Source organism: Oncorhynchus mykiss, chromosome 18, assembly GCF_013265735.2.
Source record: "Oncorhynchus mykiss isolate Arlee chromosome 18, USDA_OmykA_1.1, whole genome shotgun sequence".
Lineage (NCBI taxonomy): Eukaryota > Metazoa > Chordata > Actinopteri > Salmoniformes > Salmonidae > Oncorhynchus > Oncorhynchus mykiss.
Genome location: NC_048582.1, coordinates 42,161,389 through 42,178,425, shown reverse-complemented (window position 1 = coordinate 42,178,425; position 17,037 = coordinate 42,161,389). Strand labels below are relative to the sequence as shown.

Here is a 17,037-nt window from a genome sequence, read left to right as displayed (position 1 = left end):
GTGATAAACAAATCTTACATTTCTATCACCTATCTGGAGAAATCTCAATCACTGAACCAAAATGGTAATATTAGGTGAGACTGGAAATCAGTCACAATCCCAGTTATCTGATGATAATTATTTGGATGATTACCCTAAATTTGGCTCCCGAGTGGCGCAGCGGTCTAAGGCACTGCATCTCAGTGCTAGAGGGGTCACTACAGACACCCTGGTTCGAATCCAGGCTGTATCACCATCGGCCGTGATTGGGAGTCCCATAGGGCGGCGCACAATTGGCCCATTGTCGTCTGGTTTTGGCTGGTGTAGGCCGTCATTGTAAATAATAATTTGTTGCCTAGTCTTGCCTAGTTAAATAAAGATAAAATAATAAATGTATTTTGTTAAAAATGTTTTTTTTTATAATAGTGTCATTCCAACCAAATAACCATGTACCACATCAAAGCTCACAATACACCCTTACCTGATGCACATTGTAGCTACATGCCCTCTGTACTTTAGTGAGCACTCTGAAAGCACAGGGCCTTGAGAAAAACAAGGACATTATATTTTTTCAAGATATGATATAACCCAGCTAACTGGGTGCCAAGAGCCGTCCAGAGCTACAACATGTTAAAAATATCTGTTGAAAAACAACCAGTCTGTCTTACATCTATTCTCAGCATAACATTCAACAGCGACCTTGTGGCCAATTTAGCATCACTGTACAATACCAACTATCTGCATCATTATGAGAGTACATTTTCAGAGGAGTTGTATCGATTGAGTACATACAGATGTAGGATCTTAATTTGAGCCAGTTTTCTACAGCTGGAAAATAATCCTGCAGCAACAGGAAATGTTAATTATTATGCGTATTATAATTCATGGGGTTTCTTTGTAGGGGAGGATACATTTTTAGTTTCGGGCAAATCAAGTCAAGTCTAAACTTGAAATTATTCATGTTAGAAGCCTTTTTAAACCTTGAATACACTACAAGTTTGCATTTCCTGGACCCACTCGCCTAACTATATCAACAGACTTGTGTAGCAAAGAATGCTCAACCAATAAATTCCCTTCTTTACTCCATCAGTTAAGCCTCATCAACCAATCGCCACAGAGATAAGAAGGCGGCTACCCAGCGGGGGTCCATGGGAACATCGAGGCTGGAGGTTGATGTTGTTCTCCTGCGACTCCCATCTTTGTCTTCTCCTAATCCCAACCTGGGAGTGGGATCGCTCGGTTTCTCCTATTCCCACAGCCCACTCTCTGTGAACTCCACAAGCCTCTTCTCATGGCTCTTCAGTTACCCACAACCCCCTCGGTGACGATACGGTGCGGCACTGTTGCATTTCATAAGGAAAAGCCTGTATTACTCCATGATAAATGGGCCCCTATGTTACATTAGCTCATGTGTGTGGTTGGTTCCTTTGTGACTTCTCGGCTGGTTGCTTCCGTGTTTACAGTTTTAAGAGGCCCCAGATACGTTGGGGCATGCATGTTTTGGGTTGTCTAACAGCCATGGGTTCCTGTGTGTTTCCTGGCTGATTGTTTCAATGTGACATGGAAGAGGCCACTACATGTGGAATGTATAGCTTTTAAACATACGGGGGATTTATTTAATTTGTTTGTCATTTAGCAGATGCTCTTATCCAGGGTGACTTACAGTAGTAGTGAGTGCATACATTTGTCGTACTTTTTCGTACCTGTCCCCCGTGGGAATCGTACCCACAACCCTGGTTTTGCAAGCGCCATACTCTACCAACTGCGCCACAGAGGACTTAAAAGAAAGGAATTTGAATTGAATTAAAATGGCCTATATATAATATGTGAGAGATGGACTTTATAATTATCAGTGGGTTGTGTTGACATTTCTAAAGCAAACACAAGCATCGTATTCAATTTGTTAATTTTACAGTGAAAATGACAAAGGAAATGTTCCATTGTAATTTATGAATCATTTGTAATACATGAATAAGGCATGAATTAAGCTTTGATAACAAGCGGGACCTACGCTGGAAGAGACTCCATTAATGGAGTTTTCATAGAACGGGTAAACAAGGTACCTCTTCATTGATCTGAGTAGTGAGTGACAGATGTGGTCGAGATGGGAAGAGGGCTCTGCTCTCATCATAAAGAGACAGATTGGCGGAGGAGCAGGGAGATATAAGTGGACTGGTCTATGTAATCACTACAGCGGGTTAGCCAGCTCTCTTATAGAGATCTATACTGAAGCCCGCTGAGCCTGGCGACTGAGGCAGATTGGCAACAGATAGATGGAGAGATTGAAGGAGGAGATTGTGAAAGTGTGGGGAGAGAGGTGAAGAGGAGAGGTGGAGAGCAGAGATGGACTGAGGTGGTTACCGAGAGTGAAAGGAGAGATGTGGAAAGAAGGAGAGGGGGAAAGAGAAGAGATAAAAGGTTGAGAGAGTGGGTTTTTAGAAAAAGTGGGTAAATAAGATGGCGAGTGGAGCAGAGAGAGGAAGCAAGATGGAGAGATGAGAAATCACAGAAATGGTGAAACGTGAGGTGAGAGAGATGGGGGGGAAAAAACATTGAAGGACACAGAAATAAGAAGATAGTGAAGGGAATTAAAAGAGAGAGAAATAGTCCGGTCCAAAATGATTGGCACCCTTGATAAATAAAAATTTAAAAAAGACTTTATGAAAAATACATACTGAGATATATTGTATGCTCAAGAAATTATATTATTTTAAACTAATACAAATGAAAAAAAAGAAGGAGATCTGACTGTTCATAGCAAACAAATATAAGGGAAACATAATTTTGGGCCAAACAGAGAGGGAATGAGGCAGAGTGGTCCTGTGAAGTGGATGACAGTGTTCAGGCAGGACTGATGGAGTAGCACAGGCACCAGGAGTCAGGGGCAGGGCATCAAGTTTCCGCTTATACACAGAGGGGCTCCTATTGCAATGACTAATGGACCAGGGGTTGATGTATGTGTGTTTTAACCTGTGGGTGACCTTCGTGTATGGCTGATTTGAAACATGTAAGGAGATCTGGGTATTTGTGTGTATCTGTTTCTACATTTGAGACTGAAAGCCAGAAAGCTTGATCAATTTTGTCACATTACTCGGTGTGAGATTAAAAGCAGCATCCCTGTTATAATTCAGTTAAATGCAAATTCTCTTTATTTCACTGTGGTGGTGCACGACCCAACCCTCGGGCTCTGCCTGTCTGACAGACAGCTGGGAAAACATGTCAGACAAGATCTGCTCCTCTTCCTCTCTTTCTCCTTTCTTTCCCTACACACACACACACACACACACACACACACACACACACACACACACACACACACACACACACTTTACTTGCTTTAATTACAGTTCTGTTTTCAATGCACCCCTCGACCGCTCCCCCGCCTAGCTGTCAGCACAGGGCCAAACCACATGCCCCTGCTACCACGATTAGTACTGTCAGAGATGAGCGCTGCTGCCACTGTGCTTTTTACTCCCACGCTAATTAGCCAGGTATTTTACAACACAAGGGATAGAGATTTTAGAACAGAAGGACAGAAAGAGTGAAGATATTTTACGTTTAAACAAATGGCTCTGTTAGAAGACTTTTCAAATATATCCTTTCTTCCTTCCTTCAGTCCTTTCTTCCTTTAGTCCTTCCTTCCTTCAGTCCTTTCTTCCTTTAGTCCTTCCTTCCTTCAGTCCTTTCTTCCTTTAGTCCTTTCTTCCTTCAGTCCTTTCTTCCTTCAGTCCTTTCTTCCTTCAGTCCTTTCTTCTTTCAGTCCTTTCTTCCTTCAGTCCTTTCTTCCTTCAGTCCTTTCTTCCTTCAGTCCTTTCTTCCTTCAGTCCTTTCTTCCTTCAGTCCTTTCTTCCTTTAGTCCTTCCTTCCTTCAGTCCTTTCTTCCTTTAGTCCTTCCTTCCTTCAGTCCTTTCTTCTATTAGTATTTCCCTTCTTCCTTCCTTGAAGTAATCCTAGATCTGACATTTTTGGACGAGGTTAAATTATGTAGTGGAACCCTTGCTTTCACCTTTCCAGTCGTGTTCGATTAGTGATGATTACTTCAAGGCAGGGAGAAGAGGGACACATTTGACAACTATTCAAAACGTGTTTTTTTTGTTGCCAGATTTACAAGTGATGGATATCAGTCCTGTAGATTCAACGTTGAGTAGCTGCTCTATCTAGTTTGACACTGAGAGGTCATAAATCGGCAGTATCGTCAGGATTCCTTATATAGACAGACTTCATGTAGGGGTAGCGACAAATGACTTCCTTTTTAGGGACCGAGTTCACTGTAATGGACGTTATGTCCTTTGGCGTGCGTCATATGTATATGTCAGAACAGATCAGTCTGTGCACGTCTGGTGAAATGATGACGGTTTTGAAAGAACCATGGCCATCTGGGCTGAATGCCCTTTGAAGTAAGACCGTAGACGAATGATGTGATAATTAACCCCATACAATGTAAAGCGCTTTGAAACCTAAGCCTTGAGTGTCATATAAATGCATTCCATCTGGGATTCACCCTGTAAAGCTTAGAGATCTTAGTATATAAGCAGTAGTTTGATACATTTTGTCTCCGAGTGAGCTGTACTACCCTCAGTCAACTATCAGCCTTATAGACTCAGGTCAGGGACAGCTGCTGTGATACTGCACATATCTGATCTGAGGTCAGAGCAGTAGAACATGTAGGCGGCAGAATGTTGGACACAGAGAAAATAAATTAAGAGATTATGCAATGATTCATTTCTTTTTATGACGTTGAGCAAGGTAGAAATACTAAATAATCCATGATAAACTGAACATATTTCTATAGGCTCATTTAAAAATCTGTTCAACTCTGACTCCAGAAGATAGAGGAATTTGAGAGTCCCGAAAGAGAGAGAGAGAGAGCTTTTTTTCCCAAAACTTTGTTACTAGACTCTTCCGCCACGGTGGTCTGAAGAGGTGAACAAGTGGGTGTTTGGGTTTGGAGGCCAGGCTTTTGACATCAAGGTTGCAGGTTCAGGTCTCTGCCATTGATCAAATAAGCCAAAGAGGTGATTTATGGGAAAGGCCTAGGTGCCTGTGAAGTTAACAGATGATGGGGACTAAAAGTCAGCTCACTTGATGTTATTAGCAGAACAATTTATGCAATGCGTGTGCAACACAGCACCCTAACATCTTCCAGCAACTGTGTTTTTAAAACACTGTACTGGGTTTTGTTTTTCGTTTTTTTTTTTGTGACAATCTAAGTTTGTAGCTCCCACAACTGTAGGGCCAATAGCCAAACTAAGGGATGGCGTCAGTTTGAATCAACTAATATGTTTTCCTTGGTTTCCCCGATTGATATTCAAAACCATGTCCGTCTCAAGTGTGCACAGTGTAGATGAATGAGCCATGTGGGTGACTTAACCCAGGACTTGATCCAAGAGAGGGGATTTGCATCACATTATGCTCATATTTTCAACTACCCCCTCCCAAACATTAAAGACGGTGTACAGAAGTAAAGTTGCTAATTTACTTCAAATTTGGACTTGAGGTTAACAATACATTTTTTACAGTATCTATATTTCCCAATCACATTACCCTCTTATGCCAGCATGATACTGTATATGTGGGAGAAGTCGTTCCAGACATTTTTAGTTCATGACATTGCCCCCAAGTGGGCACGATCGCCTTGCCTTGGAATATTGGTTTGACTCAAGACCTGCATGCCTTAGCTCCCAGCTTACACAGTGAGTGGAGAAACTAAGATGAAAGGAAATGTATTAGTGTGATGTGTAAAGCTACGGTAGCTAAAATGATGGATATCTGTTTAAAATACCTCTCTTGGTTTTGATCACCCTGTTGCAGGAGAATTTCCCTGCACCTGCAATGCAGTAAATGTGAAACGTGTTGTGTATTTGAGGTTTAAAAAGGCTTCTGAAGTTTGGAATTTCTACTTTGATCCTGTTGGTTTGTCATACTGTGGGGGGAAAGGATGTAGCAACACATGGGGACTGGCAACAGGTGGTGCTACACATTATGGACCCAACTGGCTATGGTTTGTTCATTTATTTTGTAAAGGACAACCAAATCAACCATCAGGATCAAACAAAATGCCCATCTCTCAATCTTGAAAGCAATGAGGAAATAGCAGAGCTCACACCCAGATTGTGCACCTCAATCCTTTGTGTTAATATCTCTGTTCTCTCTCTCTCTCTCTCTCTCTCTCTCTCTCTCTCTCTCTCTCTCTCTCTCTCTCTCTCTCTCTCTCTCTCTCTCTCTCTCTCTCTCTCTCTCTCTTCTGTGGCAGGTGTTACTGGCTTGGTTCAGATTGATGGGGCAGGCGATCGGGAGATTGACTTTGCCTTGTGGGACATGACTGATCTTGACTCTGGGGTCTTTCAGGTAGGCACTCTGACTGCTCCTCGCACAAAGTGGTGGTCAAGCACAAACACACACTGGTGCATAAATACACACTCACTCTGTAGCTGTGTTCTTTGTCCTAGACACTCTTCAAGTGTAGCAGCTATACAAAACCTACAATGACAAGGCACTTTCATTACACAGGCAACACCCAAAGTTACAGTAGTTTTCTACTGTGTGTCTCCAGATCGTGTCCGTCTACAACAGCAGCCTGAAGGAGCTGGTTCCAGTGCCGGGCATGAAGGTCCAGTGGCCGGGGGGCGCCCCCCCTCAAGACATCCCCGACTGTGGCTTCAAGAACGACAAGCCCGCTTGCTTAGCACGTATGCACCAAAGAACCCCTTGGGCCTCATTTATCAACATAAAAATTGTCCACATAAAAATTGTTACGCTGAAACAAGAAGGGCCTTCCCCAAACTCTTGCCACAAAGTTGGAAGCACAGAATCGTCTAGAATGTCATCGTATGCTGCAGCATTAAGATTTTCCTTCACTGGAACTAAGGGGCCCAGCCCGAACCATGAGAAACAGCCCCAGACCATTATTCCCCCTCCACCAAATGTTACAGTTGGCACTATGCATTGGGGCCGGTAGCGTTTTCCTGGCATCCGCCAAACCCAAATTCGTCCACTGCTCCAGAGTCCAATGGCGGCAAGCTTTACCCCACTCCAGCCAAGGCTTGGCATTGCGTATGGTGATCATAGGCTTGTGTGCAGCTGCTCGGCCATCGAAACCTATTTCATGAAGCTCCCGACAAACAGTTATTGTGCTGACGTTGCTTCCACGCTCTTCAGCACTCGCTGGTCCCGCTCTATGTGGCCTACCACTTGTTGCTCCTAGATGTTTCCACTTCACAATAACAGCACTTACAGTTGACCGGGACAGCTGTGGCAGGGTAGACATTTGTCAAACTTACTTGTGGCTTCCTATGACGGTGCCATGTTGAAAGTCACTTAGCTCTTTAGTAAGGCCATTCTACTGCCAGTGAAATCTCTATGGAGATTGCATGGCTGTGTGCTCAATTTTATACACTTGCCAGCAACGGGTGTGGCTGAAATAGCCGAATCCGCTAATTTGAAGGGGTGTCCGCATGCTTTTGTATATATAGTGTAACTCAATTAGTTGCACACAAATCCCCCATTGACCAAATTACATTATTTGCATGATGTCACTGTACACATAGACATCTCAAGTTAGGATTTGACCCTTAGGTTTTGATTATTGCACGGTAACATTATCTGCAGAAACAATTTAATAGGATTGTTCTCATTCAGTAAATGTTATTTGTGAATATCCACAGAAATATCTGACAGTCTCATTTTCATAGCAGTCTCATAACGGTCTCATTATCATGACAATCTCATTATCATAACAGCCTCGTTATCATGCATGGTGGCGTTTGTTTTTCATTTGTATTTGGCAGCTGCTTCGCTAGTAAGATCAGGAACATCAAGAGATTAGGTTTCCCGCTGTGTCATGATTTAGGTGTTTTTCGAGACGTGAAAGTTCAATTAATATTTATGGAATCCAATCAAACATACACTGCGGGAAACCAACACTTCAGTACACTGCCAAAACACACAAAACAAAATGTTGCAGACATAATACATATTTCCTAGTCGAACAAACCTGTTGTTGTTTCAGAAACTTCTATTGCTTGGCTATTTTTCCCTACCTTAGTTGAAGGCACTGACTAGAAGTGGTTCTGGATAGCAGTGCCTGCTAAGTAACTAAATGTAATACACATATCATTTCATGGCATAGGCTTCACATGCTATGACATGTGCTATTGAATTTGGCCCTGGGTAAAATGTCATATCACTTCAATAATTTTCCTTTCCTCCCAGGGACAGTCACTATGCACCAGATGGTGGCCATCGTGGCTTGCTTCATCTTCGTCATCATCGTCACTGTCACCGTCTTCATCTACAGGTCAGTGGTGCCCCCTTTTTTTACCGTCCCTCTTCGCTGAGGAAGACACCGGTCGATGGTATGGGTTCTGATGACACCTTTCCACTCCCGACCCCTCCTCCACCCTTCCTCTATCGCTCTCTCTCAATTCTGTTCACTCTCTTCCCATACTCTGCTCTTCTTTCATTTTCTCAATTTTATTTCCTCCCCCCCATCTCTTTCTCTTCTGTTTGCTTTTCTTCCGTTTTCTACCGTTCTTTTTCTCCATGTTAAACTTTCTTACCCACATTGTTACTCTGTCTATCTCTCCCTTGTCCTCTTCACTTTTCACTATCTTTCTTCCTCTGCCCTCTTTTCCCTTACTCTTTCTTCACACATTAGATCAGGCCAAGAAGGAGCAAAATAATGTGATTCTGTCTCCTCTTCAATGATGACTCACCACTAGGGTCATGTTCATCAGGCACCAAACAGAAATAAACACTGAAACAGGGAGTGACTACCTGGAGTTGTTTAATAAGAAAAACATGTATTTTCGTTTTTTGTTTCAAAGCGTTTGAATATATTTAGCGTTGTGTGCGCTAATGGACCCGGACCAGTGTTTGCCCTTTGACTTTTCTCTCTGTCCTGTATCCAGCTCCATCAGACTCGCAGCTGAAAATGTCACTTGCTTTATAGCTTTATTATGTTTTCTGATAAAATTGTTGAACATCGAGTGCAAGTCCAGGTGAAAGTTTACCTTACTTTCTAAAAGAAAACGTGTCCCGGGAGGAACATCATGCCTAAGGTCAAAGTATATTATGTCTCATATCAAATATAAAAAATAAAAAAAATATGTTTTTACATTTTCTAGAGTTAAGTTTGAAAGTGAAAAGCTAAGTGAAAAGTGAAACAGTTCAAGTATCAGTTCCATTTTCTTGCAAATAATTATGCTCCCTTTGTGTTTGATATAAGCTATCCTGTAACTTTACTTTTGTCAGGTATTTCCGATATTTCACATTTTCTGAGGCCCTTATCTACCTCCCCAGAGTCAGATGAACAGATGAGCACGCTAGCAGATACCCATAGACCTCCAATCCTCGTGCTAACGCTAGTTAGCATTGGCTCGCAAAAACTACCTCTCACTTCCTTCTTACTGGACACAGAGACATACATTTTTTTTTTATCCATGAGTTCATCTGACTCTGGGGAAGTGGATAAAGGGCCTCATTTACCAAAATCCCAAAGTATCCCTTTAACAGTTGTGATGTGCTGTAAAAACAGTGATGTGATGTGCTGTAAAAACAGTGATGTGATGTGCTGTAAAAACACAGACCCTTTTGACACTTTGTCCCGCGTTACACATACAGGAAGGTGCAGATCATTTGAATAGCACATAGCCCTAGGCGGATACATCTATGAATGTTCATTTTCATATTCTTGTAGGATAAGCGCTTACTATATTAATGACTTAATCTATGGATGACTTAGTCTGTGTGAAGTGTATCTGGAAATGTGTTGTTTATTGTAAATGGAAGCTACTGTATGATGTGTTTGTATGTTTTAAAAAAAACAAAACAACAACAACAACATAAATGTGTTATTATTACACATGAATAGTGACTTTTTGGCTTTTTCTTTTACATAACGTTCCATTACAGTAAAGAATGTTATATCAAGCACAGGAAGCTGCTGAGGGGAGGATGACTCAAAACAATGGCTGGAATGGACTGAATGGAATTGTATTGAACACATGGAAACCATGTGTGTGATGTGTTTGATACCATTCCATTCATTCCGTTCCAGCCGCTACTATGAGCCTGTCCTCCCCAATTAAGGTGCCACCAGCCGCCTGTGATATCAAGGTACATGTCGAAACAATTTCACACATACAGCACTGTTGGTGAATGATGACTCGATTTAAATTGTAATCACAAATTGAGGGGCGACACTCAATGGCAGATATTAATCTCTATCAATACTCAATGAATTAATCCCATCCCCAATACTATAGTTGGGTTGCACGTGTTTCTGAGAAATGTGTGTGTGAATACCATTTGTAGCTTGTAATGGGTGGGGTGACAGAGGTATTGATGGGCTGTTTGGGTAGAGGTACAGTCTTACACAGTGTACACTCACACTGAAACACATCCATCCCTCTCCTTAATCTCTCTGTCCTTTATTCCGGATTCTCATTCTCCCTCTCTCTCCCTACACGCTCTCTCTCTCGTTCTCTTCATTGATTTCTCTTTCTCCGTCGCCCTCACACGACAGAGGCTGCTCTCCTTTCTCTACTCTCTCCTTCTATATTTCCTTCCTTCCTTGTCTCTCTCTCTCGCTCGCTGTCGCTTCATCCTATCGCTGAACCTCTCTCAAGCCTCCTCTCTCCATCACCCTTTGGTCTCCCCTTCTCTCTCTCTGTTTGACCCTCTCTCACTCCCCCCCACACTCTCTCCCTCAGGAAGCTGAAATTGGAGAATGAGTTGGCTGCTCAGCTCTGGCGAGTGCAATGGGAAGACGTGCAGATGAGTGACCTGGAGAAAGTGCTGCGCAGGGCCTGCAGCAGACTCACCCTGTCTCTGGTACTGCATGGAGAAACACACACATCAAATCAAATCAAATTTGATTTGTCACATACACATGGTTAGCAGATGTTAATGCGAGTGTAGCGAAATGCTTGTGCTTCTAGTTCCGACAATGCAGTAATAACAAACGAGTAATCTAACCTAATAATTCCACAACTACTACCTTATACACACAAGTGTAAAGGGAAAAAGAATATGTACATAAAGATATATGAATGAATGATGGTACAGAATGGCGTAGGCAAGATGCAGTAGATGGTATCGAGTACAGTATATACATATGAGATAAGTAATGTAGGGTATATAAACATAAAGTGGCATAGTTTAAAGTGGCTAGTGATACATGCATTACATAAAGATAAACAGAGACATAAAATACAGTACACCTACACACACACACACCTACACACACCTAAGCACACCTACACGCACACCGATACATAGAAGCACAGATATGCACGCTGAAAAGTCCTCATTCCCTCTCGGTATGGTCCACAGAGAGGCTCCAACTATGGCTCCTTCCTGACCATGGAAGGAAACTTCCAGATCTACGCCAAAACTGGCTACTACAAGGTCTGTTCTTTTACACTGGGCTTGTTGTGGTACACCGACAATGCTTATGCCATTTGCTTTGTTAAGGATTTGTGTCGTGCAATAGTTGTTCCCACTTTTAACAAAGTACAATGTGTAAAGGCTTTATAGAGCACGCATAAAGGCTTCATGAGCACTACATAAATGCTTCACAAGTCGTCTATAAGCGTAGGTTTTACTCTATAAATCAGGGGTTCTCAAACGTTTGGGGCCAGGGACTCCTTTTGTGATAGCAAATTCATTAGGGGCCCCATCAGAACACAACACTCACACAGTGAGATTAAAATAGCATAGACGTTTTACAAACGTTGGCAGTGCATTGCCAGATGAGCCAAGTCTCGGGCCCTGGGAAGGAACATTTTAAAGGCCCCTTCTTAGCATCGGAGAGAACATTTTGCTGTTTTCAAGCTAATCACCTGCAATTCTACACATTTTGTCATGGGGCAGAGAGATGTTTTGTTGTTGCAGCTTTAAAGCTAATATCGTGAAAACTACCATTTTAATTATTTAATTGCAGGACATTTATGTTTAAAAAATACATTTCTGGGGAATACAAGAAGAATTGAGTTGAAAAATGTATAATTGGTGGAGTTTGGTGATCACTAATATCCATGTGACCCTCCTAGGCCGATGTTGCCCAGGGTTATGAACAGAGGCTGTAGTTGAATAATATGTCATTGTCTTGTATTGTAGTACACCCTCGAAACGTATTCCACGGATCCCTTTGCCATAATAATTTGAATTTGTTGTTGTTAGTAATATTCATTTAAAAAAAACATTGGGCCGCAGACCCCCTGCAGTACCTGGACCCCACTTTGAGAACCCCTGCTATAAATGGTGTATAAACATACATTATGTGTTATGTCACATTTGGCAATTCGCCCTACAGTGGGAATGGTTATGTCACCCTTCATAAACCATTTATAGTGTATGACATATGCTTGCAGATGATTTGTGAAGCGCTTATGTAGTGCTTATGAAGCCTTTATGAGTTTTACCTCGTTTAAAGTGAGACCCAATATTTGCCAGGGAGAAGTGTTCGTACCAGGATTCTGCTAGGGTTCACGTGGGCCGTTGCGTTGTTTACATCCTTGGAGTAGGAATTACAAGTGCATTACACTCCTTTTAACAGTACTTTCAAATAAATAGATAGTATATAATACTGTTGAAGGACACTTAAAGTCAAAGGATGGTGAAATATTGTGTTAATGTGGCCTCCTTTCCAGGGAAACATTTCGGCCATTAAGTATGTCACTAACAAGAAGCGCATCGAGCTCACCAGGAGGGTGCTCTTTGAGCTCAAACATGTGAGTGTTTTATTCAGTAGGCCTGTAAACATGTTACCAGAGCAACAATGCCCTTTCTACCATTTCTTCTACTTATCACGTTCCTGGGGTGTATACTTCGCTCAGGTGTTAATTCAATTGTAACTAAGTATGTTGGTGATTGTGTATGTTCATCTTCTTGCCTCCAGATGCGTGATGTTCAAAACGAGCACTTGACTCGCTTTATCGGAGCCTGTATCGATCCTCCTAACATCTGTATCATCACAGAGTACTGTCCCCGGGGCAGCCTGCAGGTACTTCACACAGCCTATCGGGTCTCGTTGTTCTATTCGTTAACCTTACGACCTTAGCGTTGTCAACTGAAACCCCTTTTGTTCTCTTATCTCCCACACCACACAATTCACACAGTGAGTAAGTAATGAGCCATCTAGCTTACAGTAGCTACCCTTGGGTCTTGAGATGGCTGGTTTGCCATCTACGCTACATGTTGTTGAGTACCAACAGCCTGTGTGGATGGATATGGCATGTCATGTCATTGGGGCCTGGGATTAACCTGTTGGTGACCTTCATGTATAGCTAATTTGAAGCATGGAATATGGTCTGAATATTAGCGTGTGTGTGTGTGTGTGTGCGCGCGCGTGTGCGTGTTTAAATAGTCACGGTTCTGTTCATGTGTTGCAGGATCTTATGGAGAGCGAGACCATCACTTTGGACTGGATGTTCAGATACTCTCTGATCAACGACATTGTTAAGGTGCATCTCCATCCTTCATCCTCCATCCAGAGATCTTTTCCGTTCAGATAGAGGACAATGTAGGAGGAAAGACAGGAGAGAGTTTGGGTCCTGGATTCAAACCAACCGGGTCACAAGCATAATATGTCTATGTGCTGAAGGCCCCAGACCACTAAACTGGTACTTAATGTTGTTTCACAGTATTGGGGCTGGGGGAGAGGTCGAAAATATTCAACTCATATTTATTCTATCATACCTCGATAGATTTTTTGTATTGTCAATGAAGAAAGTTATGCCAAGCCTGTTACCTGTCACTCCCACTTAGTTGCATGAGATTTGTGTGTGTGAGTGTGTGTGCATGCGTGCGGCCGGGCATGTGTCGTGACGCTTATAATGAAGGGTAGACAGATGGTGTCTGACTCCTCCTGGTGTCCTGGTTAGAATGATGAATGAAGAAGTCATGCATTTTACCTGAGTTAGTCTCAATTTAATGCCCTCAATGTCCTTTCTAGCAGAGATAGCTGTTGTGAGAAGGCTAGCTCCGTACTTTTTTTTCTGTCCACAGGAAGTCCAAGGCTTGGCAGAGGAAGTTATGCCTATTTTCAATGGACTGTTAATGGGAGGGTACACATTTTTGGGGTTATTGACTTGTAATGCGTAGGTTGTTCAGCGAATGCAATTTCATTGGCTTAAAGCATGTGACAGCTCCTGCCCCTCTACAGTGACCTGTGCAGGAAACATTTTACACAGGGTCGCCCTCAGGTTGGAGAAATATTATGAATCACATCCTCTTTGATTCTAGGGAATGGCCTTCCTTCACAACAGCGTCATCGTTTCCCATGGTAACCTGAAGTCCTCTAACTGCGTGGTGGACAGTCGCTTTGTCCTGAAGATCACTGACTACGGGCTGGCTAGCTTCCGCGAAAAGTCCAATATGGAGGACACACACGCCTACTATGCCCGTGAGTTACCAGAGCTGCAGAGACACACTCACGCGTAGACAAAGACTCGAACGCATGAGCAAACAAACACACACACACTCTACATGAACTCAAACCAAGTGATTGAGCGGCACGATCCCTGCTATTGTTGTTGTTATTCAAAAAAAACTAAACATGCCATTTTTCTGATACTATGGTCTGTTTTACACAAGATATTTCTGTCTATATGTTCTGTAACAATGTCCCCTCCTGAGAAAGCCCTTGCTGGCTCCATTTAATTACTTGTCATTGATGTGGCTCAACAATCAAATCACCAGGCTGATAAAAGTATTTATTAGTTACTGATTGAGAGGGATGGTATTAAAACTCTATCTTTCTCTCTAAGTACATCTTTGAAATGGCCTTTTATTCTTATGTTGTGTAAAAAAAATAATAATAATAATTTCGGACACATCTAATCATTCCAGGGTTTTTCTTTATTTTTACTATTTTCTACATTGTAGAATAATAGTGAAGACATCAAAACTATGAAATAACACATATGGAATCATGTTGTAACCAAAAAAGTGTTAAACAAATCTAAATATATTTTATATTTGAGTTTCTTCAAAGTAGTCACCCTTTGTCTTGATGACAGCTTTGCATTATAAACCAGCTTCATGAGGTAGTCACCTGGAATGCATTTCAATAAACAGGTATGCCTTGTTAAAAGTACATTTGTGGAATTTCTTTCCTTCTTAATGCATTTGAGTCAATCAGTTGTGTTGTGATAAGGTAGGGGTGGTATACAGAAGATATTATTTAATAAAAGACCAAGTCCATATTATGGCAAGAACAGCTCAAATAAGCAAAGAGAAACGACAGTCCATCATTACTTTAAGACATGAAGGTCAGTCAATACGGAACATTTCCAGAACTTGATGAAACTGCCTCTCATGAGGAACGCCACAGGAAAGGAAGACCCACTACATGATTCCATATGTGTTATTTCATAGTTTTGAAGTCTTCACTTTTATTCTACAATGTAGATAATAGTAAAACAAAGAAAAACCCTTGAATGAGTAGGTGTGTCCAAACTTTTGACTGGTACTGTATATATAATGTATAATGTGCACATTCGAAAAAGAGACCTGTTGTTGTAGAAATTCTTGCACAGGGACACTTGAAGTCAATCTTTTTTTTAATTTAAAATGTAATTTCTCCCCAATTTCTTGGAATCCAATTGTTAGTAATTACTATCTTGTCTCATCGCTACAACTCCCGTGCGGGCTCGGGAGAGACAAAGGTCGAAAGCCATGCGTCCTCCGAAACACAACCCAACCAAGCCGCACTGTTTCTTAACACACGCATCCAACCCGGAAGCCAGCCGCACCAATGTGTCGGAGGAAACACTGTGCACTGCGCCCGGCCCGCCACAGGAGTCGCTGGTGCGCGATGAGACAAGGATATCCCTACCGGCCAAACCCTCCCTAACCCGGACGATGCTAGGCCAATTGTGCGTCGCCCCACGGACCTCCCGGTCGGCTGTGACAGAGCTTGGGCGCAAACCCAGAGTCTCTGGTGGCACAGCTAGCGCAGCGATGCAGTGCCCTAGACCACTGCGCCACCCAGGAGGCCTTGAAGTCAATCTTAAATGAATCACTGTTTATTGTCAGCGCGCTGGAGAGGTTCCAACCGGCTTAATGCACCACATGTCAATTGTACACATGTCAATCAGGAGCTCTGCCTGGGCAGACCCAGCAGTTGTCTTATATACGACCATACACAGACAAGTTATATTTGCATGATTTAGCATAATTAATGAATCATTACCATTTGTGACCATTTGTGACCGACAAATACTGGTTTATAACACGTGACAGACCAATACCTCGCGAGGCTTCTTCTCTCTAAGCTGAGACCTTGAAACCGAGATATCTAGTTTGTTCTCAAAACACAGTCATTTGTTTTCAAAACACGGTCTGGACGTACTGCCACATTGCAGCTACTGACAATGAGGATGTGTACAGTCAGCCACTTGCATGAACACATAAATTGGTTATTAGAACAGCACATGAGTAGAAGACAGAAATGAGTTATAAGAAAAGCACAAACATTACAATTTCCATTACAATGTCTTCCCTGTTAAAATAAAGGTTTACCTTCCTCTTTCCTTCTCTCCCATCCCCCCTTCACTCCCTCTCCCTCTATAGGGAAATTGTGGGCAGCTCCAGAGCTACTGAGGGCAGATAGTCCCCCGCCATGTGGCACACAGAAAGGTGACATCTACAGCTTCGGCATCATTCTGCAAGAGCTGGCCCTGCTCCGAGGGGTCTTCCACGTCGAGGGGGACACCCTCAGCCCCAAAGGTGTGTGTGTGTGTGTCTATGTCTGCGTCTGTGCCTGTGTCTGCGTCTGTGCCTGCGTCTGTGTCTGCGTCTGTGTCTGTGTCTGCATCTGCGTCTGTGCCTGCGTCTGCGTCTGCGTCTGTGTCTGTGTCTGTGTCTGTGCGTGTTCTTCAGTCAAGTACAGTGCATTCAGAAAGTATTCACACCCCTTGACTTTTTCCACATTTTGTTGTGTTACAGCCTGCATTTAAAATGAATTAAATTGAGATTGAGATTTTGTCACTCGCCTACACACAATACCACATAATGTCAAAGTGGAATTATGTTTTTCGAAATGTTTGCCAT

At 42.5% G+C, this 17,037-nt stretch overlaps 1 protein-coding gene across 2 annotated transcripts in view; it reads left to right on the top strand.

The window, feature by feature from the left end:
• The window catches only part of LOC110496297 (atrial natriuretic peptide receptor 1), a 122,933-nt gene that overhangs the window by 89,665 nt on the left and 16,231 nt on the right, over nt 1–17,037 (top strand). For both annotated transcript variants that reach the window (XM_036952864.1, XM_036952863.1), the window contains exons 7-16: nt 6,233–6,327; nt 6,533–6,668; nt 8,191–8,275; nt 10,692–10,812; nt 11,314–11,388; nt 12,633–12,713; nt 12,881–12,985; nt 13,374–13,445; nt 14,227–14,386; nt 16,558–16,713. In XM_036952864.1, coding sequence (XP_036808759.1) covers nt 6,233–6,327; nt 6,533–6,668; nt 8,191–8,275; nt 10,692–10,812; nt 11,314–11,388; nt 12,633–12,713; nt 12,881–12,985; nt 13,374–13,445; nt 14,227–14,386; nt 16,558–16,713 — 1,086 coding nt within the window. The remainder of the gene's footprint in view (nt 1–6,232; nt 6,328–6,532; nt 6,669–8,190; nt 8,276–10,691; nt 10,813–11,313; nt 11,389–12,632; nt 12,714–12,880; nt 12,986–13,373; nt 13,446–14,226; nt 14,387–16,557; nt 16,714–17,037) is intronic.